Source organism: Anabrus simplex, chromosome 7 (genome assembly GCF_040414725.1).
Source record: "Anabrus simplex isolate iqAnaSimp1 chromosome 7, ASM4041472v1, whole genome shotgun sequence".
Taxonomy (NCBI): Eukaryota; Metazoa; Arthropoda; class Insecta; order Orthoptera; family Tettigoniidae; genus Anabrus; species Anabrus simplex.
The window spans coordinates 176649012-176676867 of NC_090271.1; the positions used below are offsets into that span (position 1 = coordinate 176649012).

The window sequence follows — 27856 nt, forward strand, 5'->3', positions numbered from 1 at the left end:
CTATGTTGCCAACTCCTTGATGACCGATCCAACGGTTCGGTAGAGTTTCAATCAGATATTCACACATTTGGCAACTCCAGTGAGGGGGTGCACCGTCTTGTTGAAAAATGAAGTTATCTTTGTGCAGCCTCGAAAACAACCAGTTTTGTAACATAGCGAAATACTGCTAACCGTTAACCGTGTTTCCATCAAAGAAGAATGGGCCGTAAACAGATGATCGGTATATCGCACAAAACACATTGATGGGCGAATCTCTTACATGTTCAATGACTGCATGTGGGTTCTGTATGCCCCAAATTCGAACACTGTGTTTGTTCACCTGACTACTAACATGGAAAGGCGCTTCATCACTGAACACGATGCGTTGTGCGAAAGTGTTATCATTGTCAACAGCCTCAAGAATCTCATTACAAAATGCCACACATTTACGTTTGTCATCAGGACGCAGAGCTTATAATAGCTGAAACTTGTATGGCTTCATAACCAACTGACGTCTCAAAACACGCCAAATTGTTGTTGTAGACAGTTGTAACTCCAGACTGGCAGATGAGTTGATTTTGAAGGACTACGCTGGAAAGCAATTTCAATTCGTGCAACATTTTCTTTAGGAACACGAGGGCGGCCAGGACTCTCTCTTTTACACACATATCCTGTATCTACAAACTATCTATATCATCTGCGAATGTTCCACCCATTCAGAGGATCAATTTGGTACCTCAACCTGAAACATCTTTGCACGGTAATCACGGAATTGTACTCCGCTAACTCGAGAACACAAAATGATTTCTACTGCGGAGTAGCCATTTTAAACATATGACGGTTACCAAGCAAAACAGAAGATAACCGACATCTAGCGACTATTAATATAAACTAGACTATGTATTCGTTTCTCCAATAGCCGAGGCGAGGCGCAGCGATCGATAGTTTGGACAAAATAATACTTTGTAATACGTATATTCTTTTTGAAACACTCTGTATTAAAAGCTTTATTCATTTCAATGAAATTAATATCATACCAAGAAACGCAACAATCTCTCTCTCTCTCTCTACTCGATCCTAATCACAGGACACAAATATCTCTATAATCCCACTCGAATACAAATTCTGTTTTTCGATTGCTGGTAGCAGCACAGAGCCACCGTACTGTACAGTTTCCCTGCTTACCTAGTTTAGTTTAGTTTATTGCCTTTCTTATATGGCAGGGCTCAGGCTATGTAGCCTGCTATTATGCCAAACCATATTATACAACACTGTTATACAATTTATAGAATAATGTACATAAAATCATTGGTTACACATATTTCTAAAAATCACTAAAATTAATTTACTTAACCTTTATAATTTTGTATCCTTATTGTTAATTACGGACTAAATATTACTTTTTTTTTTACGTTAGTGAGATCTACTTTTTACAGATTTGAGTACCACATTAAACATTTCCTTTTAATAGCCTTGGATTGCCTAAGCCTCTAATTTCAGCTGGGATTGAGTTCCAGGTACATATGGTAACAGTTATGAATGAGTTGTATATGAGTTACTGTGATGAATGGAAATGGACAAGAGGGAACATGTGGATGGCCTTGAGGGAGCTCTATCGGAAGTGGAGAGGTATTTAAAGTCTGTTCTAAGATAGCCTGGTTTGGCTGTTTGCAGAATACTGTGGAGAAGGGAAACAGCATGGCATTTCTGTCGTTCAGTCAATCTTAGCCATGACAGGTGAGAGAGGAAAGGGCTAATATGAGTTTGGATTGGGATATTTAATACAAATCGAGCATAACCACTGTAGGTTCGCTGTAGTCGACCTGAAAGTGTTTTGCTCATACTATTACAAACTACATCTCCGTAGTCAAATACTGAAAATATTAGACCCTGAACTAATAATTTTCCCTTGCTTCTTGGAAGGAAGTCCCTCGCCCTTTTTGCAGAATGTAATGAATAGAATACTTTTTGACAAATTTTTGTGATATGTTCCGACCAACTTAAATATTTATCAAATACAAAGTTTCTTTACATGATCGCTAAATGTTACTGGTATTCCACTGAGCGTAACACTGTAGATGTGTTTTGTACTTTTGCATGAGATTTATATGTACCAATTATGATGGCCTGTGATTTTGATGGGTTCACTTTCAGGCCATGTCTGTTAGTCCAGTCATTAACATTTGCTAAGTCTTCATTTAACTTAGTGATTGAATTGTTTAAGTCATTAGGCTTTGTGTGAATGCATAATTGAATATCATCTGCATACAGGTGATATTTACAATTGGTCAGCATCTCGGATAAGTCGTTCATGTATAATGAGAACAGAAGGGCTGACAATACTCCAACCTGTGCCACGCCACCTTAGTAGTTTGCCATAAAGATGTATCGTTTCCCACTGGTGCATGCTGCTGACGACCACCAAGATAAGATTGTACCCAGGTTGAAGTGCTGTAAGAAAATGTAAGCGTCTTGAGTTTAGCGAGTAATATGTCTCTATCTACACAGTCGATCGCTAGTTGCATGTCATTTGTCACTTTAACTAATGCTGTGGTAGTACTATAGTTTTGTCTGAACCCCGATTGACATTTGTCAAGTAAGTTGTAATGTATAACATATTCAGTCATTTGCTCATGTACTATTTCTCCAACATTTTTCCTAATATAGGAAAGATACTAACCGGACGATAATCTTCAGGACTGTTGGGGTTGTTTTTAGGGAAAGGTCGGATGATTGCACGTTTCAAATTCGAAAGAAAGACTCCAGTCATGAGCGAGTTATTAATGACCGAGCTCGATAGCTGCATGTAATAGATAAGAAAAATGTTCCACCGATCAATACATTTATTGTGGATGAATTACTACACTAGTACCGGTTTCGACCTATCTTGGCCATCATCAGCTAGCACACAAATTTACAGTCATTAGATGAATTACAAAGAAGTTACTTAAGAGCATCCGGATGTCTGATAAAAAATGGAAGTAAAATATATTGCAGTATGTTGCGTTAAAATGGCTCTAATTAAAAGTAGTGATGGTTAGAATAAACTAAAACCTATTGATTGAGCATGGACATGAGTACATTCTATTCTATTTACCTTCAACAACACCAATATATATACTATAACTAATATCTTTAAGAAGCACAACCTGAAAATAGCATTCAAAACCACACACAACAGCACCAACACTATACACAACACCAAAACAGTCAATAATAATAATAATAAGTACAACCAATCAGGTGTCTACCGCATCAAGTGTAACAACTGTGACACAAGCTACATTGGACGTACAGGTAGAAACTTCACCGTCCGTTATAATGAACATGTAAATGCAGTAAAGCACAACCATTTCTCATCAATAGGCCAACATGTAGAAGAGTCTAAGCACAACTTCACAGACATCAATAATGACATGATGATATTAAACATAAACTCTAAGCGCCCCCTGCTCAACATAACCGAAGATTTCTTTATTACTTTGGATCAATACGCTAACCCCAATCATAACATTAACGACATTACAGAGAAAACCAGTATCATTTTTGACAAAGTCATTCCTGCAATAAAAAACGACTATCTCAAATTAGTAAACACACGTCATAACAAACCAACGAATCACAAACCTAACCCCGCCCCTACCTTCACAATAGCCACTCCTCCATCCCCTCCACCAACATCCATCCACACAGCTCACATGAGCCCCAGACGTACTCGCAGCAGAGCACAACAAATATCCAAACGTATCGGTACACAACCTCCACAGCAACAACAGTAAGTACATTTTTCATTACACACATACATCCAGGCATTCCTTCATACATACGCGATACTCATATTAGCTTTTCTTTACAGATAACGACCATATAACGTACATAGACGAGAGAAGTGTCACCACCAACTACTCTGATATTAAAACCTATCTTGCTACATCAACTCAATTTTCAAATTTTTACTGACAAGAGTTCTCATAACATATCAATGCAAAGTATACCAACTATAGAACATTCTCGATATTCAACTTAATCAACACAAGAACTACAAGAGGATTGAAGGATGAATGCAACGCAACATGAACTCAAATTTTAATAGATGTTTTTAAAATATACCATGTTTTAATGTGTTTAATGTGCTATATATTTTTAGTGTCTTATGATGTGGCATATATATTTTAATGTGTTTATGTACTCATGTCCATGCTCAATCAATAGGTTTTAGTTTATTCTAACCATCACTACTTTTAATTAGAGCCATTTTAACGCAACATACTGCAATATATTTTACTTCCATTTTTTATCAAACATCCGAATGCTCTTAAGTAACTTCTTTGTAATTCATCTAATGACTGTAAATTTGTGTGCTAGCTGATGATGGCCAAGATAGGTCGAAACCGGTACTAGTGTAGTAATTCATCCACAATAAATGTATTGATCGGTGGAACATTTTTCTTATCTATTACATTGAATCCAATCAATACGGAATATGAAACTTATAAATAATAACTCGATAGCTGCAGTCGCTTAAGTGCGGCCAGTATCCAGTAATCGAGAGATAGTGGGTTCAAGCCCCACTGTTGGCAGCCCTGAAGATGGTTTTCCGTGGTTTCCCATTTTCACACCAGGCAAATGCCGGGGCTGTACCTTAATTAAGGTCACGGCTGCTTCCATCCAATTTCTAGGCCTTTCCTATCGCATCGCTGCCGTAAGACATATCTGTGTCTGTGCCACGTGAAGCAAATGTCTGTCTGTTAGGTCATCAGCCCAGAGGCTGGTTGGATCCTCAAATAGCACCATACAAGGTTATGCGGTTATAAGGAAACCCCAAAAACCAATGGCAGCACCAAAATGAGGCATACTAGGCAAGATGAGGAGTGAGGTAGTTTGCCATTGCTTTCCTCACTGGATCAGAAAGTACTATTGCAGCACGACTGACCCTATGACCAGCACCTTTCATAACACTCAGATGCACTAGTCATGCTCTGAATGTCATTACTCAGCACTACCCATACCCCAGCAACTTCCATATTGTCACAGCCATGGATGTTGACTGGGACTTCAGTGGAAGCTACACTTTACTCTGGCCTGTGCCAAGAGATGGATGCAAAAGTACTGTATCCATCAAGAAATAACAGCAGGCAGAGTGAAGCAAATAGCAATAATAAAAAAAAAATTTTTAATGATATGTGTGACCGTTGGAAGCAGCAGCAGTTGCTGCTGAGGGGGACTGGTAGAGGGGTACTACTTTTTTTTTTTTTTTTTTTTTTTTTTTTTACAATGTTATTAAACACACACAATAAACAAATGAATACCCAGATACAAATCATACAATGTTAAATACTTGGTCATTAGTCACCTACTTCACTGTCATCATCTACATTCTAAGAGAAAATGTGGAATGAAATGTTGGGGTCCATTTGAAGAAGGCAGCGATCCAGACTAACCTCACCCAAGTATCTTAAACTGTTTAAATGTATGGTAACTACTGTCACTAAAGTATCTTGAAATATTTAAATGTAGCTACTGTCACTGCTATCTGAAATACATTTGCGGCGCTATATGCATTTGATATAGATGTTGATTCTCATACGAAATCTGAAATATTTGTCCCGAATGAGTAAATTTATAATACCTATATGAATGGTCCGTTATTGGACATTATAAATTTTCCAGCTAACTCACTCCTCGTTGCCAGCATTTCGCCCCCGTGTGCTAGGTTGGGCTCATCAGTTAGTACCTAGCACACCTACCAAGACGCATGGCTAGTGCATACCGTGGAAGCCACTGCGTAAGCTAATTGGAGCCACCAGCAGTGCCAATGCACCATGAGAGACTTTGTCTCACTACCAAAAATTGATGCCTGCTTGGCCATCAAATGATATAGATGTTGATTCCCATAGGGAATCTGAAATATTTGTCCCGGTGGCTCCAATTAGCTTACGCAGTGGCCTCCACGGTATGCACTAGCCATGCGTCTTGGTAGGTGTGCTAGGTACCAACTGATGAGCCCAACCTAGCACACGGGGGTGAAATGCTGCCAACCAGGAATGATTAAATTATTAAATGTTAAACATTAATTTATTGAAACCACCTATTCAATACTGGTTGAATCTTTATGACTATAACAATGTCATTACATTAAGTTTGAGTATGGTACATGTTTCGCCTGGCATTGCAGGCATCATCAGCCATTAATTCTATCTCCAAGTCAGAGCTCTGAGTGGATGCTATTTTAGGATTAATCATAGTCAATATTATTTATATAACAGTGCAAAGGAGTGATCAAGCCATCCATGTTTTAAAGTTCTAATGTGACATTCTACTCTTGTTCACATTTAATGGAAATATATTGACTGTTAACTTTCATAATGTCTGTAATGAGAACGGCTTGATGCAATTGGGATTAATCATCTGTACATTTTTACAACTTATTGGAGATTAACATGTGCTAGAACTATTCTTAAAAACTATTTTTACACAATTACATAATATATTCAAACTTATGGTACATTTTGGAACTGAACTGGTCGAACTTGTCTTGAAGTTTCAATGGGATGTCTTACTCATATCCTGTCATATGGAGAAAATGCTGATACTGGGATGGCATTGTAGTCTATTGAAGTCATAGCATTTAAATATTCTTTTTATATTTGTAGGACACTGAAACATGTTCAGCTTATATATTTTTTTTTTTGGGGGGGGGGGAGGAGTCTAAATGTTCTATAGATCAGCATCACTTCTTAGAAGAATGAGCATCAATATTTAGGTGCCTTATAGTGGAATGGCAAGAATGCTGTTAAGAGAGTTTGATCAAGATTTGTTAGATAACGTATTAATACATGACCGTATAAACTTGTTGTATGTTCAAAAATCAAAAAAGGCTTTCACGGCCGCAGATCTTATAATCACAGCAATAGAACCAGCTTTTGGGTGGTTAGGCCGTGTGCATAATGCAGAGTTTCGTCCAGACGTGCCATTTGGACTCATCAGCTGGAATGGCACGCCCCTCCAGGACTCTGCATAGCAGAGGCAGACCAAACTGTGTGGCCCCGCCGAGTTAGCAAATCAAGTTTGCTAACCTGCTAAAGGAGAAAAGATTTCTCCGTTCAAAAAAATGCTCCCCCATTGGAGATACAACATGGGGGAGCATTTTTTTGAACGGAGAAATCTTTTCTCCTTTAGCAGGTTAGCAAACTTGATTTGCTAACTCGGCGGGGCCACACAGTTTGGTCTGCCTCTGCTATGCAGAGTCCTGGAGGGGCGTGCCATTCCAGCTGATGAGTCCAAATGGCACGTCTGGACGAAACTCTGCATTATGCACACGGCCTAACCACCCAAAAGCTTGTTGTATGTTGTTTTGTTGTGGAGATTTTTTGAGGTTATTCAGTGTAAGGTTGAAGAGCAGTTCACTGGATTCTGGATGTAGTGTGTGGCTGGTGGGTGTGTTGAAGTCCTTTAGACGTTAGGAGGAGGTCCTGTTGTGTTGCTTGTGTGAGGTAGTCTGAACAGTTGCTTTATCTCTGCTTCTCATACTGTAGGTATGTGTCATGTGTCAACTACAGTATGTACATGGTTTTACAACAAAATAAAATCCTCATAAAATTACAATTTAGATCATGAGTATTTCCATTATTATTTGTAGAAGTGTACATGGACTTAATTAACTAATGTAATCAAAGTAGGAGTGTGAAAACCGTTGTGACGGCCTCACAAACCTGCACCACAGTACCGTTCTCAAGATACATATCAATTTTGTCTCATTAATGTGTAATTTCTCAACATAATTTTAACATTTTCATTTAGTCACCAAATGTTATGAACATGTTTTAGTATTATAATCTTTTGTTTTTACTGAAGATGGCCTTAGGTATAGGGTCAAAACATGTATAGATTTGAAGTGCAACAATAATATATTGTATTGAGCAGAAGGATACTTTTGAAAATTAATAAATTTTATATACGGTAAGAGTTTGTTTGTGTGAACTGAAAATGCCTCTGACAATTAACGGTCCTGCCAAGTGTGAAGTATGCACTGTGATTTGCTTTCTAAATGCAAAAGACGTGAAAGCCGTTGAAATTCATCAGCAGATTAGTGAAGTGTATGTAGAACACACTATGAGCAAAGGAATGGCAAGAAAATGGGTTAGAGCATTTAAAGAAAGCCGTACTAATGTCTACAACAAGAAAAGTAGTCATTCCTGAAGACTCGATGAAGAAAGTTGATGCAAAGATTCGAGAAAACTGACACATTACAATTTCATCACCAAGTTATGAGCTGCCTGAAATTTCAAGGAGGGCTCTTTACGAAATTGTGGCAGGACAAGTTACGCTTGCATTGGGTACCAAGGCTGCCGACAGATGTGTAAAACCAAGCGCGTACGCAGTGTTTTGACTTTTCTTGAGCAGTACAGTACTGAAGGTGATGCATTCCTAAGCCCAATTGTCACCGGCGAAGAAACATGGATGGCTTATGTTATGCTGGAATCAAAACAGTGATCCATGGAATGGAGACACTCAACATTACCCAAGAAAGTTAAGTGCAAGCAAACAATTTCAGCTCACAAATTCATGTGCACTGTGTTTTAGAATGGGCAGGGTGTGATGCTTGTGGATTTTTGCACCGGGGTGACACAATAAATGTCAAGATTTATTGTGACATCCTACATAAACTCCGCCATACAATCCGAAACGAATGGCGTGGCATGCTCAAGGGGGATTCTTTTGCTTTATGACAATGCATGACCTTACACGGCTAATTGAACCTGTGACCTCATCGCTTCATTTGGTAAAGAACAATTTGATCATCCTTCTTATAGCCCTGACCTAGCGCCTAGTGACTGCCATTTCTTCCTGCACTTGAAAAAGCATTTAGGAGGTCAGCACCATGACAATGACCTAAAAATTACAGTGCTGCAGTGCTTGGCACATCAAGTGGCATATTTCTACAAGAGTTGAATTCAGAAGCTGGTTTCACAATATGATAAGCACCTTACTATGCTTAGAACTTACATCGAGAAGTAGTAAAAGGTACAAGATTACATGTAAAAATTATTGTTTAAAAAATGCATTACTTTTTTCCTATATCAAAATGGTACTTAGTGGTACTTAAAAAACATGCCTCATAGATATTTTATCATATTTCTGTGTATAGGCATTAGTGTATGTATGTCTTGTGTGATACAGTAGTATCTAAAAGAATTCCCAAATTGTTCAGAACAAATATCCTTCTCCAACAGGTGCAGGGAACTTCCTTTTCAGCAAAGAAATTTATTAGAGAAATGTATTAAAAAATAATAACAATCCAAATAAACAGCAACTTTACTAGAAGAGATGTAGGTATGAGTGCATTTATCAAAAGAACAGAATATGCATCAAATCAAAACTTACATCATGTACTTCCTCCACTGCACGATAAGCCTCAGTAGGAAGGCCCAGGTCTTTTGGCTTAGCATCAATAATAACCAAAACTGAATTTGAACAGTAACGACGAATTAACTCATTGATTGCAACATCATTTTGGTGCAACTTTGGGCCCGTGTGATACCAGCCTACGATCTTTTCTCGAGCTGTGTATGAACAACATAAACATTAGCATAACTAAATCAATTAAAAGAAAGAATATGGATAATACTCCATAACACACATTACAAAGTATATTATATAATATTCACTTTGAAAGATATAGAAGTTCATAAATATTAACTTAAAACTTGAAAGTTCACAAGTAAAATTTATTTCATATAGCTTTTAAAATTGCTGACCATTATCAGAAAAATCTAAAAACTCTTTCATCAAAACTTTGTTGAAAAATTGCTACAACAAAACAGCAAAAACACAAATAGTACCTTAAATAAAGATTGTGCTATAAAATGTTGGATAAAATTAATACCATCCTATGGAATTCTTATGATCAATGATGCTGAAATATTTCAGAAGACCCACTGAAAAGCTGCCATTGTAATTAATATTATACTGTATCATACAACAGTATTTTATAAATTATGAAACAAAAACAAATATGTTTACAACTTGTTTTACGTTGCACAGACACAGATAGGTCCTGTGGCAACGATGGGATAGAAAAGGGCTAAGAGTGAGAAGGAAGCAGCCGTGGCCATAATTAAGGTACAGCCCCACCATTTGCCTGGTGTGAAAATGGAAAACCACGGAAAACCATCTTCAGAACTGCCGACAGTGGGGTTCGAACCCACTATCTCCTGAATGCAAGCTCACAGATGCGCACCCCTAACCACACGGCCAACTTGCTTGGTGTGCCCAGATAGTGTCATAAGTGTGGTTTTTTTTTTTTGGTTGCTATTCTGCTTTACGTCGCACCAACACAGATAGGTCTTACGGCGACGATGGGATAGGAAGGGCCTAGGAAGAGGAAGGAAGCGGCCGAGGCCTTAAGGTACAGCCCCAGCATTTGCCTGGTGTGAAAATGGGAAACCACAGAAAACCATCTTCAGGGCTGCCGACAGTGGGATTCGAACGCACTATCTCCCGGATGCAAGCTCACAGCTGCGCGCTCCTATGTCATAAGTGAACCAAGTTTGGTTAAAAGGTATACCAGAACATACCCACATACATCTGTAATCTCAGTTATTCTTACATTCTTTTTCACCCCTTCTCAACCTCCATTCCCACTGCAGCTGATGTATGACTTAAATGACATCCAGAATATCACAATTCAATTCAAGACCTCGAAAAGTATGGATTCGACATTAATATCCATCACTTTTGATTATTTTAATATTTCACCCCTCCCCTAGGGATGCTTAGTGTGTTTTACTCCCACAGTAATTTTTCAGATAGTAAGTCATATGTGTGCCAAGTTTAGTTGAGAGCTATTCCGGATCATACACAAATACATCCGTAATCTCAGTAATTTTGGAAATTCTCTCCCCATGCCGATGAACACTGAACTTGGACTTAAATGACAACCGGATTGCCAGTATTTATCTCACTGACCCCGGAAACTATGGATTCTACATTAATAAGGACCGTTCCCTGTTATTTCTATATTTCACCCCCCTTTCCACCCCTGCCTGTACGGGTATCTTATCCCAAAGTTTTCTTTCCCAAATAGTAAGTCATTTGTGTACCATATTTGCTATGCTGGAACATGCACACATACATCCCTAATCTCAGTCATTTTCAACATTCTTTTTCACCCCTCCTAACTCCCATCCCAACTGGGAATAAACTTTGACTTAAACAGCATCCAGAGTGTCGCAGTTCATCTCAGCCATGCCAAAAACTACAGATTCGATACTAATATCGGTCATTTTTGGAAACTTTTATATTTCACCCCATTCCCTTAAGTGTTTTCTTTCTCCTACAGTAATTTTTTTGATAGTAAGTTATGTGTGTATCAAGTTTGGTTGAGAGCTGTGCAGGAACCTATACACATTCATCCGTACTCAGTCATTTTCGACATTTTTCTTTTTTCACCCTTTCTCACCCCCCCCATGCCGATAGGCACTGAACTTGGACTTAAACAACAACCGGAGTGTCACTATTCACATCAGTGACTCCAAAAACTATGGATTCAACACTAAATTTTGGTCATTTTGTATTATTATTTTATTTTACCCCTTCCTACCTTAAGGGTGTCTTACCTCCCCAGTAATTTTTCCAAATTGTAAGTCGCCGAGCTGAGTGGCTCATTCGATTGAGGCACTGATCTTCTGGACCCAACTTGGTAGGTTCGATCCTGGCTCAGTCCGGTGGTATCTGAAGGTGTTCAAATATGTCAGCCTCGTGTTGGTAGATTTGCTGGCAAGTAAAAGAACTCCTGAAGGGCTAAATTCTGGAAACTCAGCATCTCCAAAAATCATAAAAGTAGTTTTATTTGCAAGGTGCTTTACGTCACACTGGCACAGATAGGTCTTATGGCGATGATGTGACAGGAAGGGGCTAGGAGTGGGAAGGAAGTGACCGTGGCCTTATTTAATGTACAGCCCCAGCATTTGCCTGGTATGAAAATGGAAAACCACGGAAAACTATCTTCAGGGCTGCCGACAGTGGGGTTCAAACCCACTATCTCCCAAATACTGGACACTGGCCGCACTTAAGCGCCTGCAGCTATCGAGCTCAGTCGAAGTAGTTAATGGGACATAAAGCCAGTAACATTATTATTAAATAGTAAGTCATATTATGTGTGCCAAGTTTGGTTGACAGCTATGCTGGAACATATACACACATAAGCCTATTATCTCGGTCGTTTTTGGACACTTTCTTTTATCACCCCTTCTCACCCCCTACGCCACTGGGGGCTAAACAATGAAGGTCCAGAGTATATAACAGTTCATTTCAATGACCCCAAAAGTATGGATTCGACACTAATATCGGTCGTTATAGATTATTTTTACATTTCACTCCCTCTCCTAAGGGTGCTAGGGGTGTCATGCCCCCACAGTATCTTTTTTTTTTTTTTTTTTTTTTTTTTTTTTTTTCCAGATAGTAAGTCACATTTGAACCAAGTTTGGTTGAGAGCTGTGCTGGAACATACACACATATGTCCATAATCTTGGTCATTTTTGGACATTTTCTTTTTCACCCCTTCTCACCCCCTATGCCGATGGGGGATGAACTTGGACTTACGATGATATCTGGAGTGTCACTGTTCATCTCAGTGACCCTGAAAACCATAGATTTGATTATTTTTACATGCCACTCTCTACCCACCCCCATCCCTAAGGGTGCTAGAGGTGGCTTACCCCCACAGTGTTTGTCTCCAGATAGTAAGTCGTAAGTGGACCAAGTTTGGTTAAAATTGCTCCAGTGGTTCAGAAGAAGATGTGGAATTTATACTCATAGCCTACATACTTCCATTTTACTTGCCTTTGCTTGTTGGAAGCTCCGCCTCCAAACCCCCAGGTTCTCTTCATTGGGAGTGGGCAATAACTCGTGTCGTTCCACTGTCGATATTCTACATTTTTCACAATTTCTTAAATGTTTCTTCACATCTAATGCACAGCTACAGTCTTCAAACTTGGCAGACCTACCAAAGTTGGTCCTATGACAAGAAAGTACATCTCGATCACAGCATGTTAGATTGCTATTTCCAAATAACAGGCACGGTCATGAACCTCCTAGCAAGAAAAGTACTTTATAAAACATGGCAGCATGTTCCCACCATTCTATACATAGCATTTCTTACCAGACTATAATGATACAATGGACGTTGCTGTTGCCTAGCGACAATCTGAAGTCGATCCAATCTTGGTGTAGCTTTGCAATTAAATTAATTATATGAAATTATTCATAAAAACTACTTATCAAATTTTGTTCAAATCACTTCCTAAACCATCTCAGAAGTAATAAGAATAAATTGTGAAATCTTCAGTGAAATCAGTCCAGTAGTTTTGGAGTCCACTTGAGACATACGCATATAGTTTCACTTTTATATATATAGACGTAAATGCATAAAACATTATGGTACTAGTTTCAATGTCCAAAGAGGTCATCTTCAGCCATGAGAATCATAAAATTAACTAGTCAAGGATATGAATATCTATATATATAAAATAAGAGTTTTGTCTGTACATTACTCAGAATTTGAAAAGAATGATATTTCTGTATCGGTCATGTCCAAAGTAACTAGGAAATGCACTTTTTACTTTTCCGTAATTTCTGTGTCTGTACACTCATCACTAGAAAACGGCTAAAGAGAATTTAATGAAAATCGGTATGCATAGTCGGGAATAAGTCACTACAATTTAAGCTATAAATAATTTTATTCACACAGACAGAAATGGTAGTTTAGGGGAAGGTCTTGAATTTAATTTTCGAATATTTACATTATTAGTGATCCTATCTTAATAAAAATTGGTATACGAAGTCTGAGAATAAGTCTATTCAATCTAGGCTATAAATAATTTTATTCACGCTGAGTGAAATGGTAGTTTAGGGGAAGAGCTAAAATTTAATTCTTAAATATTTATGTTAATAGTGGTCCCATTTCATTGAAAACTGGTATTATTTATTATTTCAATTTTAACTGGTATACAAAGTCAAAAAATGAGCCACTATATTCTACCCTATAAATCATTTTGTTCACGCTGAATGAAATGGTAGTTTAGGGGAAGGCCTACAATTTAATTCTCAAATATTTATATTATTAGTGGTAGTATCGATAAATACTACATAATACTCATTGGGGACAAATATTTCAGATTCCCTATGGGAATCCACATCTATATCAAATACTACATAACCAAAGTTATAAAGAATTAAATTTCTGACCATTTATGTCTTATACATTTTTACCGTACTGTACCGAGCCACGAGAAAATGTGTTAACAGAATTTCATGAAAATCGGTATATAGAGTTGGGGAATAATAAACTACAGTCTAAGATATAAACAATTATATTTGCCCTGGATAAAATTGTAGTTTAGGGGAAGGCGCCTAAAATTTAATTTTTAAATACCTATATATTTGGTCCTATCGAAAAGTACTACATAGAAAAAGTTACAGAATACAATTTCCGATCACTTATGTCTTATTCAGTTTTACCGTACCGACTATGATAAGAGTGGTATTTCGGAGTCGAAAGAAAACTAAATGTGAAGGCCTACAATATAGAAAACGCATAATATTGATCAACAATAGTATTACATTGACCATTGTTTGTTGTGAGGTTATTGTCTCTTATGCTGCCACTCAACTCCAACAGATGGGATTACTGCCCCATACCGAGTATAATAGCCTGACTGAATATTGGCGGGAAATAGACGGGGAGTTAGAAAACTTTCTTCCTTAGCATGCCATTCCTCTGGTTCATACATTTTCTGATAAAGCTGGTACGAAACACACTGGTTCTTCATAGTACTCCAGTTATTTGATTCCTATTCTGATGCACTGTTTTGAATGAGCAGTGTACATACAGTACTTAAGGCAGAGGCTGACTTAGTAGTAGTAGTAGTAGCAGTAGTATGGCTGGTCTAGAATAACAATTTATTAGGCCTATTCCAAATTATAGCACCACAATTCACTAAATAACTTAAAATTCAACCCTGTAAAGAGCCGTTCCTTAAGAAAAGCTTCTTCCTTTTCACTTTTATTAAATTCTACATTCATCTTATTCCAAATTATCAGTGAAGAAAAATTTGCATCCAAGTAAGATAGATTTTTCCGTCCACCAGTTTAGTGAATTGATATTTTCCAACTCATCGGATACTCTTAGGAGACAGATGAGTAAAAGGGCATATTTTTTGCTCTGGGAGTCTCCATTATTCGACCCTCTGCCCACCGAAAAAAGACGAAGAGTGTTCACGAATCACGGCTGTCTGTGGTTTGGTCATTCCAGCTCTGGAACTTTGGACTGTTAGATTGGCAGTGTAGTCCTGTTCGTTAAAAGTGAGAAAATAGATGATGATGCTTGTTGTTTAAAGGGGCCTAACATCGAAGGTCGTCGGCCCCTATAAAGTGAGAAAATAAGTGGTGTTTCATTTCATCGAGTATTTCATATGAAAGCATTGCTTTTAATCACGCCATTCCTACTGATGTAATTGTAATGTATGTTCATTTCAGTTCGGGAAACCACTAAGACAGTCTTTCTGAGGACGTAAAAAGTGAGGGTCTACCATTATAATGGAAACTCCCAAACCTGATTGTGACTGATGGTATGCAAGCGGGTCTACCATTACAGTGAAAATTTCTAACTCAGTCTTCATATGAGAAAAGATGTTTGGTGACTTCCGTGTCACGTTTCTAGGGTAACTTTAAGAGCTATGCAATTTAATACAATCTTGCTCACAATGTGTACACTAGAATTCCGTAGCGAAGCACGGGTACATCAGCTAGTATACAATAAAGGAGTGTTAAAAATTGAGTTCTGTTGTAAAAATTTGAAGATTAAAATTCATAACCTTGATTACAACACGTCATCTAGTTGAGAAGGGGGCGATGACCTAGATATTACGCCCCTTTAAACAACAAGCATCATCATCTAGTTGAGAAGTTTCGTCAAAGTTCCATTGTAGAAACATGAGATAAAGTTTTCACAATCTTGGCTTGTGGTTGAAAATAGTGAGCACAGAATCATACAATGATTAAATATCCACTACAGACATCTTAACATAGTTAATTTCAATAACACACAATGAAGTCCATAACCAAGGACACTTTTCTTAACTTGATCCGCAAAGAACTATACCACATCTTCTCATGTACACCAATGAACCATATTAAGACACTGAATGAAAATCCACAGCCTGTTTCCAGTCATTCAACCGGGTCAGGAATAGAATGAATGAAGCCCCCATCTAGCAGCGAGGATAGGAATTGTGCCGGCTGCCGAAGCCTGTCACACTCCTCTGGGGAACGTTCTCAGTGGATATTTAATCATGTTGTTATGACATAACTCTTCAATGGGATGGATTTAAAGCAAGTGCTGAGGATAGTGAAAACAGCTACAGTATGTACTTTTAAATGTGGTAAGTACTGTTAAGACCCACAATATTACAACAAAAAATAAAAAGATTAAGGAGGTGCAGGTTAGAAAGATACAGAGTTGGGAATGAACATGGAAATATGGAGAGATTGAAGGAACTTATACTAGGAAATTGAATTAAGCAAAAAGTAAGCTAAGGATAACATGATGTCAAACATAATTGGCAGTCTTAGAAGTGAAGCTTCCACGGTGTGAAGAATTATTTAATTTAATTTCCGGGTTGAACTGTGTTGTACTTGTATGCATATCATGTACAGTTTGCCGACGTTTCAAATACAAAGATCCTAGCAGCTATCCCCTGGAATCTGGAAAGGAATTTCCGCGAGGCTATCGAAATCAAGAAACATCCGAACAACATAAATTTAGAAGAAGGATACAAAATCAGTAATTCTTGGATGCCTATCATTTATAGTTTAAGACATACAAACCACAACATAAACACACGGGCCGCAACCCCATTACATAACAGCGCGGGCAAGCCCCCACCACCTGGCTGTGACATATACTTTCCAGAAGTCTCGTGAGACAGCCAGGGCTTACGTCAGCCAGAAAGGCTAGGATATAAAAGGCCAAGATCAAGGCCACTCTAGTAGTGTAATTTCTGCCTGGGAGACTGATTACCTCGGATCGAGTAGGGGTATTTCAGTCGCCTTGACAAAGAATACTGCAATGTATTCGAAACGTCTGCAAACTGTACGTGATATGCGTACAAGTACAACACGGTTCAACCCAGAAATTAAATTAAATAATTGGCAGCATATGAATTTTAAGGAAAAATGGAGGGATACTGTATCTGTAGGTACTTTAAGGTTGAAACATGTTTCAGAACATACATTCCAGACATCATCAATGTATAAGGGGAGCGTATATATGAGAACTTTTAATTTTCCTGTGTGTCCATGGAGATTCCTTTTACTGTACGTGGTGTTGGTTTTCTGAGTGCTATGAAAGGATCTGCACCTGCCAAACAATAAGGCCTACGAGAACACATTCCAAATTCTCATAGAAAAACACAACTATATCTGGAACAATTTTCGTTCAATAGATGCCATAATGACGAATGATTGGAAACAAGCAAATTACGAGCTTTGACATGTAGTAATGTGATATGCAACACACGTTTTTCATCACAAGTTCTGCCAAAATAAGAGATTTCATCACCCGAATGAAAATTGTGTGTGAAATGTGCTATGAATACTGTGAAAGACAATGTGCAAATATCTGCAGTAAAAGACAAATATAAGTAACAAAACTAGGACTAGAGTAACGTAATACAGTTTTTGTATTTTGCACATTGTGTGCATTTTAATTAATATTAATAATATATGGGAACTTAAGGAAGGCAGAAGTATTAAATCAGCAATATGTAAATATAGATTTCCTCTTCATCTCTGAGTCCGTAGGCGACTGAACAGCCCAATACGGGAGGCAAAGAATTTTCCGCAGAGATGAAAGAAAGTCCCAGGTGGAGCAGCCACTGTTCTCTTTTTCCTAATTTGTTGCCTCTTAGCGTTCACTATTCGCCTACGACTTCTTCAAAAAGTAGTGTGCCGCAATGAACTGAAGTCCAGGATGAACAGTTGAGAGCTATGGTCTCCTAGTTGTTGACATCCACCATGTGGCACATCTTCATGTTAGCCTAAATTAAATCCTTAAATTGCTTCCTCCGACCTCCCAAACAACGTTTACCCACTGTTAACTCAGAGTAAAACACCTGCTTGGAAATGCGATTGTCGGGTATGCATATTACATGCCCTGTCCATCATAGCTGACATCTTAAAACCATGGCTTCTATACTGGTGGTCTGTGCCTCTTCAAGTACGCTGACATTTGAGCATTGCCAGGTTATATGCAAAATTCTCCTTTTGTTAAAAACATCGCAGGTGACATTGTCCCAACTTTTTAATATTGACGCCTGTAGCATGTCCAGGATTCAGATCCATATAGTAAGCTAGTAACTGAATTGTATAAGAGGATCTTTGTTGCAGCACTGACATCATGATAGTCAAATAACTCAGGATTGTAGTTTGGCAAAGGATGCTCCAGCACGTTCAATTCTAAATTGGATTTCCGGATCTATATTGGCGCTTGATGAGACGATGCTGCCAAGGTAAGGGAAGGAGTTTACTACTTGAAGGCTCATTCTGTTGATAGAGCCATTGATCACTCTGTCTTTCTCCGGTGGATGGTTGACAGAGAACCTGTGTCTTACTGGTATTCAGTTTGAGACCAATCTTTCTGTATGTAATTGAAAAGGCATTCAGGATTAACACTAGTTCTTCTTCAGACCGAGTTACAACTACATTATCATCAGCATACGTAACACAACTAATGCTGTAGAAAGTGTACGAGTCTTTGCCCTTATGATATAAATTATAAATTTATTCATTCGTGATAAATATTTCAGGTTTGCTATGAGAATCAACATCTATATCACCTTCGCTCTTAGACGGCTCAAATTAAACAGTTTCCCATCCAGTCTATAATTTATCTGTATTCCTGGAGGAAGAACGTCCTTAACTTTTTTTTTTCTATTTGCTTTACGTCACACCGACACAGATATGTCTTATGGCGACGATGTGATAGGAAAGGCCTAGGAAGTGGAACGAAGCGGCCGTGGCCTTAATTAAGGTACAACCCCGGCATTTGCCTGGCGTGAAAATGGGAAACCACGGAAAACCATCTTCAGGGCTGCCGACAGTGGGGCTCGAACCCACTATCTCCCGATTACTGGATACTGGCCGCACTTAAGCGACTGCAGCTATCGAGCTCGGTCGTCCTTAACTAGCTGCATAACAGCGGCTATATATATATATAATGAGAACAAAGTGGGGCAATCACACAGCCTTGCTTAACACCAAGTATTGATACGAAATGTCTCTCCAACAGAATTTGTGCTGATAACGGCTGCTGTCATATCAGTGTAGAACAATTTCAAGATGGAAATAAATTTCTGTGGAAAACCATACAATCCCAAAATCTTCACAAAGCATCACAGTTTACAGAATCAAATGCCTTAGTGAGATCAATGAAGGCAATATAAAGAAGTCTACTTTGTTCTTTGCATTTTTCCTGAAGCTGACGAGCTGTGAATATCATATCCGTGGTTCCTCTGAAGAAGGCCTGAATCCACACTGGCTTTCAGGTAGTATTTCCTCCGCTAAGGGTAGTATACGATTTTCCAAAATTCAAGCAATAAGCTTTCCAAGGAAGACAGTAGTGAGACTCCCCGATAGTTATTACAGTCTCTTCAATCACCTTTCTTAAATATTAGAACTATAATACTATCTCTGAAATCAGGAGGCATTTCTTCAGTGTTCCAAATTTTAACAATCAGTTCATGTAAGTGTCTTATGAGTTCCTCACCACCTTCTATGAGATCTTCCGCAGGTATACCATCAAGACCGGTGGCCTTGTGTCGCCTTGCTTGATTAACAGCATGCTTACTTCATCCAGTGTTGGTAGGAAGCCAAGTTCTTCTTTGATGGGTACTTGTTCTACCGAGTCATACACCCGTTCATCAACTACCGATTCCTGATTCACGAGACCTTCAAAATGTTCTTTCCATCTATTCATGATGGAGAACTGATCTTTTAGAAGTGTACTATCGCTGGACCAGAGTGGATTTCTACCAAAGGTGGTGGGACCATAAACTGCTTTTGTGGCTTAGGGCCGGTTCTACCATCTGCTGGTAAAGTGGCTGGCAGCTGCCCGGGAGGTAAACTACCTAGGGGTGTAAATCAGCTGGTACTTTGCCTTGCGTGCAACCACCACCATGCAAGTGCTGGGTAGCTACCCGGAGCTAGACACCGATATACGGAGTTGGCTAGACTGATTTTCAGCGACTTCTCGCTTTCGAGTGTGGTGCTATCTATCGTCAGATGTATGAAGCTCATTTCGATTGTCTTATTTTCCTGTGCTTGCATCTGTTGATTATCATAAAAAAAAGCCTAATAAGGAGAGTCTTAAAAGAGTTCTGGACAACGATTTATGTCAAGCTTTCGTGATTGAGCTTCAAAATCAACACCCAATTGGGATTAAAATCTCGAGATTACATTTTCTTCCGCCAGTTATAACCTGTCATGTAAGGCAGCGTTTTTGGAAAGTATTCTCGTAGTAGATTGGTCAAGTCGCTCGCTCCGTAATAGAAGGCACGCAGGTGTTCATCGTCTTTCTAATTTACATTTAAAAATTTATTTTCGTTCCCTGCCGTTGTTCTTAACTCATTTTTACGCACTTCCACATACAGTAGAGTCTCGTTAATCCGAACTAATTGGGACCGGAGTCCATTCGGAATACGAAATTTTTGGATTAACCGGAAAATATTTTCTAATAATAATGTTATTGTTTTTAAGTCCCACTAACAACTTTTCACGTTTCCGGAGACGCCTAGGTGCTGGGATTTTCTCCCGCAGGTGTTCTTTTACATGCCAGTAATTCTATTTACACGAGGCTGATGTATCTGAGCATCTTCAGTTACCACCGGACTGAGCCAGGATCGAACCTGCCAAGTTGGGGTCAGAAGGCCAGCGCCTCAACCGTCTGAGGAAAATAGTTTCTACAATACAGTACAGTACACACTGTAATTTGAAATGTCCATTCTTTAGCAGATAAATTAATAAGATACTGTATAAAATTACAGTAGGGTAGTTAAGAACCCGTAGAGGAGAAAACGACAATGAAAATTACATTAGCAAGTGGATGGAAGCTGACTGCGTCAATTACAAACAGACCACGAAATTGTAGCTATGGTGGAGAAAGAATCTGGAGTTGATGAGGAACAGCATGACGACGAAGAAGACCACAATGAACAACTAGTGTCACATTCAGATGCCGCGGCCGCCTTAGAACTTGCCGTATGCTGCGTCGAGCAACACTCTGCTGCTACGCCCACTGATGTGATGTTTATGAAACACTGGTTTAACACTGCATCTTCAAGTAGGTTCCAATCACTACAGCAAAAGAAAGTAACAGACTTTGTAAAGATAAACGACCTGTGATTGATGGTCTATGATGTGTAATTATGTTTACATTAAGTTATTCTAGTGAAATATGACTAATAAAATGCAAGTAAATTTTTGTTCTATAATATGTTCTTTCAATTCAATAAGGAGATATTTTTTACAAAATTGAATATTTCAGTTCGGACTAACCGGGCTTTTGGATTAACGGGACTCTAGCGTACGTATATACACACACATCTTCCTTACGGACTTATTGCCTTTGAGCATTCTATCTGCAGGCTCCTGTGAATTGATTAAGTATTTCCACGATGCTCTATTTGCAACTAGCTCTGTGACCTCGTTTAGTTCCACATGCTTCCATTTACTGATAATGCATTTCATTCTAATGTTTAACTTTATGAAGATAGAAGGAACTGTTAAAGAACTAATCGGGGTAAATATCCATTCATAGGAAGAGGAATTCGGGAATGGAATAGTTTCCAATTTCTTTGAAATCATTTAGGCTACAAGAAGACTATGTAAACAACTGATAGGGAATCTGCTACCTGGGCGACAGTCCTATATGCTATATTAATCGTAACATCACTTTCTATAAGTAGCACACATATAAAACATTTTCCTAGTAGACATAATATTGTGATTAAACTTTTCAACAAAAGAACGTATATAAAAAGAGGCATACAGATTAATACATGCTAATAATGAAAATAAAAAAGATTCGTCATAATGAAGACTCGAACCTGCAAACCTCGTATTATGAACTGAGCACATCAGCCATTACGCTACAAGGAAGCTTGGGGTTAGTGAGATCTGATGTCTAAAAACTGAAAACGTAGAAAATTAAATCCCATTTGAAATTATTTCCAAATAGGTTTTGATTTTATACCCTTTTAGTTTCTTTGCAAAAGCGTGACGTATAAAATGTGTTCCCTATGCTACCAATACGACAGGCTGGTGTGACCATTGCAACTCAAAGGAAGCAAAAATGTTCAAAATCCTGCAATACAATATCGATCACTGTTACAGTATAATGCTTTTTTCAGTATACTAAGCTAATATGAATTGTATGTCACCAGAAATACAGCTAATAATGTTCAGCTCTCAAAACTTGCCCGGCAGGTAAAGTCTTATCGGGCCCTCGAAGTGGCTGATAAATTACACGCCGGGTAACTACGATTTATGCTGCCAATAGCGCTACCTGGGAATGGTCAAACGGAAACATCCTTTTAAGCGGAGGGGCAAGTTACGCACTACTTTACCAGTAGGTGGTAGAACCGGCCGTTAGAAGAATTGTCACGAATCTTTGCCTGCCAGATATTGCAGCTCTCTGGCTTTGGCTGTCCACCATGCATACTTGAGCACACGGGTTCATCTTTGGACTTTTGCCTTGGCAAGACTAAAGTCTTCTTTCTTTGCGCAGCAGTTCCTGCCCTTTCGCCACGCTTGCACCTATGATAATAAAGTCATTTTCAAAAAGGTTTTAAAAATTATAAGATTTCTGCAGATACACTAAAGGGATATTGTGCCATTTTGGAAATACTTATCTGATTACCATTTGCATGAAGGAGTGATACCAAATTAATGGAAAGTTGCATAGTAGCCCAAGTGTACAAGGACAAGGATGATAAACATAAAGCAGATAATTAGAGACCAGTCATCTTGATATGTGTTGTAAGGTCTGGGAAAGTATTATTTGCAATTGTATTAGACATGTTTGTGTAATTACTAACTGGTTGATAGAAGACAGTTCAAATTTGAGAAAGGTTATTCCAGCGAGGTCCAATTTGTAGGATTCTAGCAAAATATAGCGGATATTTTAGATTCGGGAGTTCAAATGGACAGTATCGGTATGGGAAATGTGCAAGTGACTACTAGTGCTCAAGGTGACAAAACAGTAAGGTGTGTGCAGCCCAGGCTGGTTTAATTAATGCATAACTGTGGTGTTAATTGATGGAAAAAATTATTTTTTATTTTATATACAGAGGCAATATGGAACATCCTCACCATGCTAAATGATACTGTTGTGTCGTGAATTTCTGTAATTCAGAACATTATAGCAATCCTAGTGTTTTTGCCTTCAATAAGAAAAAGAAAGAAGACAAACATGGATACTGGCAGTGAACCAAATGAAGTATTATGAAATAAATCCATAAATATTTAATTCATACATAATTGACCCCCTGAGAATGTCAGTGGTGTTAAGTCATTATTTCTATCATTCTCCTTTGAAGAGGCTCCTACTCTCTTTACTGACGAAAACGATAATCCAAGACAATCTGCCACTTTCTGGTACACAGGAAACCTCTGTCCCCTGCTTTTTCCCCTCACTTTGAAGGAAACAAACAGCACTCAAAACCATTGCAAGTTCGCCCTCATACAACGGTGGACTCTGAGGCATCTTGAAGCGATGTGGCTAACATGCAGAACACAGGCAGACTGATGAAAATAACATGCAGACAAACCAAAGTCACCAGCATTCCATTTCTCACCTGCCCAGGGCAAGTGTACGCGGCAACCCTGCACCTGCTTACCTGATGTTAATCGCACGGTTCAGCCCACGCACAACTTCCCATCAATATTACTCTTCATAAATTCAGTATCACACGGTACAGTTACAGTGGTTGTAGTTTCTGATAACCACAAGTAAGTGCTTCAAAACAAAACAACTGTTGTATGTTTACTCTCGGCTGAGAAAAAGTTGCTTCAGAAAAATAACATATTTGGAGTCGTTGAAAAAATGTTTGAGTATTACGCTACGAAGTGGCTATAACATCTAAAAATGTCATTATCATCAGATAAGTAGTTTTCCATGTATACAGTATATGTTTGAGTGAGCGGTTCCTAGAGAAGAAGCCAAAAACCCAGACAATATCAACCACAAATAAAAATAATTAATGAACTTCAAAAATAGTTTGTCTTATATGCCCTAATGCACACTTAAACAAGGAAAATATTGGTATAACTAATTTTGCAATAGGCCTATCACCACATTATTTTGTAATTAATGCCTAAACTCAAGTGTCCATGATAAAAAATCCAACAGTAGATGTTAATATACGAATGATCTTCATTGAGGTTCTCATTAACAAGGTTGTAAATAAAGATTACATACGGTACAAGGGTATTTGGAGATTGTAGGAAGGATGTAAACGTGAGGGCATATAAATCTCCGGGTAAGGCCCCAATTAGAGTATGGTTCCAGTGTATGGGACCCACACCAGGATTACTTCTCATGAGAACCAAAAAAGATCCAAAGGAAAGCAGCATGATTTTTTTTTGGGGGGGGGGGGGGGGTTGACTTCAGACAAAAGAGTAATGTTAAGAAATTGTTGCACTCCGTGGTTTGGGAAGACTAGATAAAAACTCAACAAGCTGCTCGACTAAGCAGTTCTGATTTATCACTGGAGAGATTAATAACATTGAGTGGAGGTTTCAAACTAGGAAGCTGGAATTCAAGGGGACAAACTGGGCAAATATTAATTTATAAGAATTGGAATAATTTATCAAGGAAAATGTAAACATTTCCATGTTCTTGGACATCATTTTAAAAAACTAGGTAAAGAACTGACACATCAAACACATCAGCAAGTGAAGGATGGGAAGGGGCTAGAAATGGGAAGGTAGCAAGTGGCCGTGGCCTCAATAAGTTACAGCCCCAGCATTTGCCTGGTGTGAAAATGGGAAACCACAGCAAAACCATCTTTAGGGCTGCCAATGATGGGATTCAAACCCACTATCTTCCGAACGCAAGCTCACATCTGAGCTACCCTAATTACACGGCCAACTTGCTCTGTGATTGACATAATTCTGTTCACTCTCCAAATACATGATTTGTCTGGCACTTTGTATGGTCTCAAACTGTAGCGAACTGTACATACCAATCATTAAGAAAGGAAAAATGATGTCCAAGTTTGTAACACACAGATATAACTGACACTAAAGGTCATGCAAACTCTCCCATAACCCAGCGTATTTGCGTGAAGTCTCCTATAAGCAGAAAATACTTCTTTGTTCACAGCATAAGATACATTCTTCCAGGTAATATTACTATTAGTTATTCTTGTAAAAAAAATAAGGTGAAGATGGCTTGATAGCTGAAACCAGTTAGCAAAAAATAATTCTTAGTGGGAAGTCAATTTTACTTTGTTTCTGTGTACACTTTGATATCATAGTTTTCCACACAATTAACTACAAATTAGATTGTATTATAGAGAAATGTTATTAACTATTCTGGTACCAGATCAGGTGGTGGTAGTGGTGGTGGATGGCATGTGCTGAGCAAGTGATGTTCTGACCATTATACTACAATAGAGTAGTAACGTCATCCAGTGTGTGTCCTTACAGAGTCAATTAACTTGGTAGGCTTGGATTCTTATGAACTGAACCAAATAATTTATGTAGTTAACTTGTTTTGTTTTCAGTTGCCATTCAAATCCAGCAGATATATAATAAAATAACTTTTTTTTTCTCTTAGTACATCAGCACCTTAACTAGTTCCTCAAACTTCAATGAGAATATCTCGTACAATATACGAGTGCCTGTAAGTAAAATGGCAATGAGCAACTTCTTTATTCATACCTCCTACTGACACAAATTTGTTGTTTGGGCTTTAAACTAAAATAAACATTTTTACACATAGGTACAAATTTCTTCCTTAATAACATACAAGCATACGGGAATGAAGAAATGAATAGCAGGGGCAAATTATAAAGGAGGCTAAAGTGAAGTCGTCTGGTTATAAATCACTATATTTAGATTATCGACTATACATAAAATATTTCCCTCCTGGGATGCTGATTCAGCACTCACCATTCACTTTCTTGAACATGCCATACATGTTCTCCAAATAATCATGATCTAGAAACCACACGGATTTGTCCTTATCATCTTCGTCGAAAGGTACTAGAAAAGAGGTACAAATAATACATGAGAGAGAGAGAGAGAGAGAGAGAGAGAGAGAGAGAGAAATACGACACAGAAAATTCAGATAAATAAATGTCGACACCATTGCAATTAGGTAGCATTTAAATGTTTGCAACTCAAATCAGTATAAGAATATAAAACCATAGTAGCAACGCAATAAAACACCTCCGTGAAAGACCTTACTAACCTGCAAAACTATTAGACACATCCAAGACGCCTTTCGCTCGCCAACAACCTAATAAAACACCAACAACACGTTTCTGATTTCCTATCTTTCCCATGCGGTTAAAATGATCAACAACACTTAAGAGTACAAGTGGATGAACCACAACTTTTGTGGTTATGACTTCTTGACTCGGCATTTTTGAGCTGTTTACTTCTATGCAACAACCTTCACAAATGCTTCTCTTCTATTGTCAACTGTCATGAACAAGATATAAGTTTTCCGCCAAGTTACTCAAATTAAGTTTATGCGTCCATTCCTGAAACTTCAGAATCCAGACCAATGACCGTATATTAAAAAAACTATCGTGACATAATTTATTTATTGAAATTTAAGGGACATTCCAGTGCATTCAACTACTTTGATTACTGCGAAATGGTGACAAAACATACAACTGACTAGAAATATGACACTCACGGAGCATCCATTTCTGATTAGCATTACCAACAGCCAACATCAAAAGACGGAATTAGCGGATATAGAAGACAGGCCTACAATATCCAAAAAGAGATGTGGAATACATGCAACGCGGCAGCGCGCCGGCCTCTCGCCGTTGTATCAGTCGTGTCCACAATAACAGGGAAATGCACTTTTTATTTTTCCGTAATTACTGTCTGTCTATGTAAACGGATCACGAGAATACGGCTGAAGAGAATTTAATTAAAATCGGTACCGTATGTGAAGTCGGGTGATGAGCCGCTACATCTAGGCTGTAAATCATTTTACTCACGCTGAAAGGGAAGGGCTAAAATTTAATTCTCGAATATTTATATTAATAGTGGTCCTATCGATAAATACTACATAACTAAAGTAACATAGAATTAAATTTCCGATCATTTATGTCATATATTGTTACCATACTGGCTTTGATAACACAGGTATTCATGAATTTAATTTCTTTTGCCAAATCCATATCAACGCCAAGCCACGAAAAAATGGGTTAGCAGAATTTAATGAAAGTCGGTATACAGAGTCGGGGAGTAAGAAACTACAGTCTAAGTTATAAACAATTTTATTTACCCTGGATGAAATTGTAGTTTAGGGGAAAGCGCCTAAAATTGAATTTTTAAGTATCTATGTTATTGGTCATATCGAAAAGTACTATAACGTACAATAAAAGCTATAGAGAATACAATTGCCGATCATTTACGTTATATTCAATTTTACCATAGCCTACCGACAATGATATGAATATGATAAGTGTGGGATTTCAGCGTCGGAAAAAACTAAATGTGAAGGCCTACAATATTGAAAGCGCATAACATCGATCAACAATAACATTACATTGGTCATTGTTTGCGGTGATGT

At 38.2% G+C, this 27856-nt stretch overlaps 1 protein-coding gene across 1 annotated transcript in view; it reads right to left on the reverse strand.

Moving 5' to 3' along the window:
- Rpn8 (regulatory particle non-ATPase 8) overlaps positions 1-26844 on the reverse strand; it is a 53859-nt gene extending 27015 nt beyond the window's left edge. Inside the window, exons 1-3 of the mRNA XM_067151477.2 lie at positions 26513-26844; positions 26212-26304; positions 9364-9542 (exon numbers count right to left, since the gene is read on the reverse strand). Of these exons, the coding sequence (XP_067007578.1) occupies positions 9364-9542; positions 26212-26304; positions 26513-26687 (447 nt within the window). The 5' untranslated portion in view covers positions 26688-26844. The remainder of the gene's footprint in view (positions 1-9363; positions 9543-26211; positions 26305-26512) is intronic.
- Positions 26845-27856: the final 1012 nt, after the last annotated feature.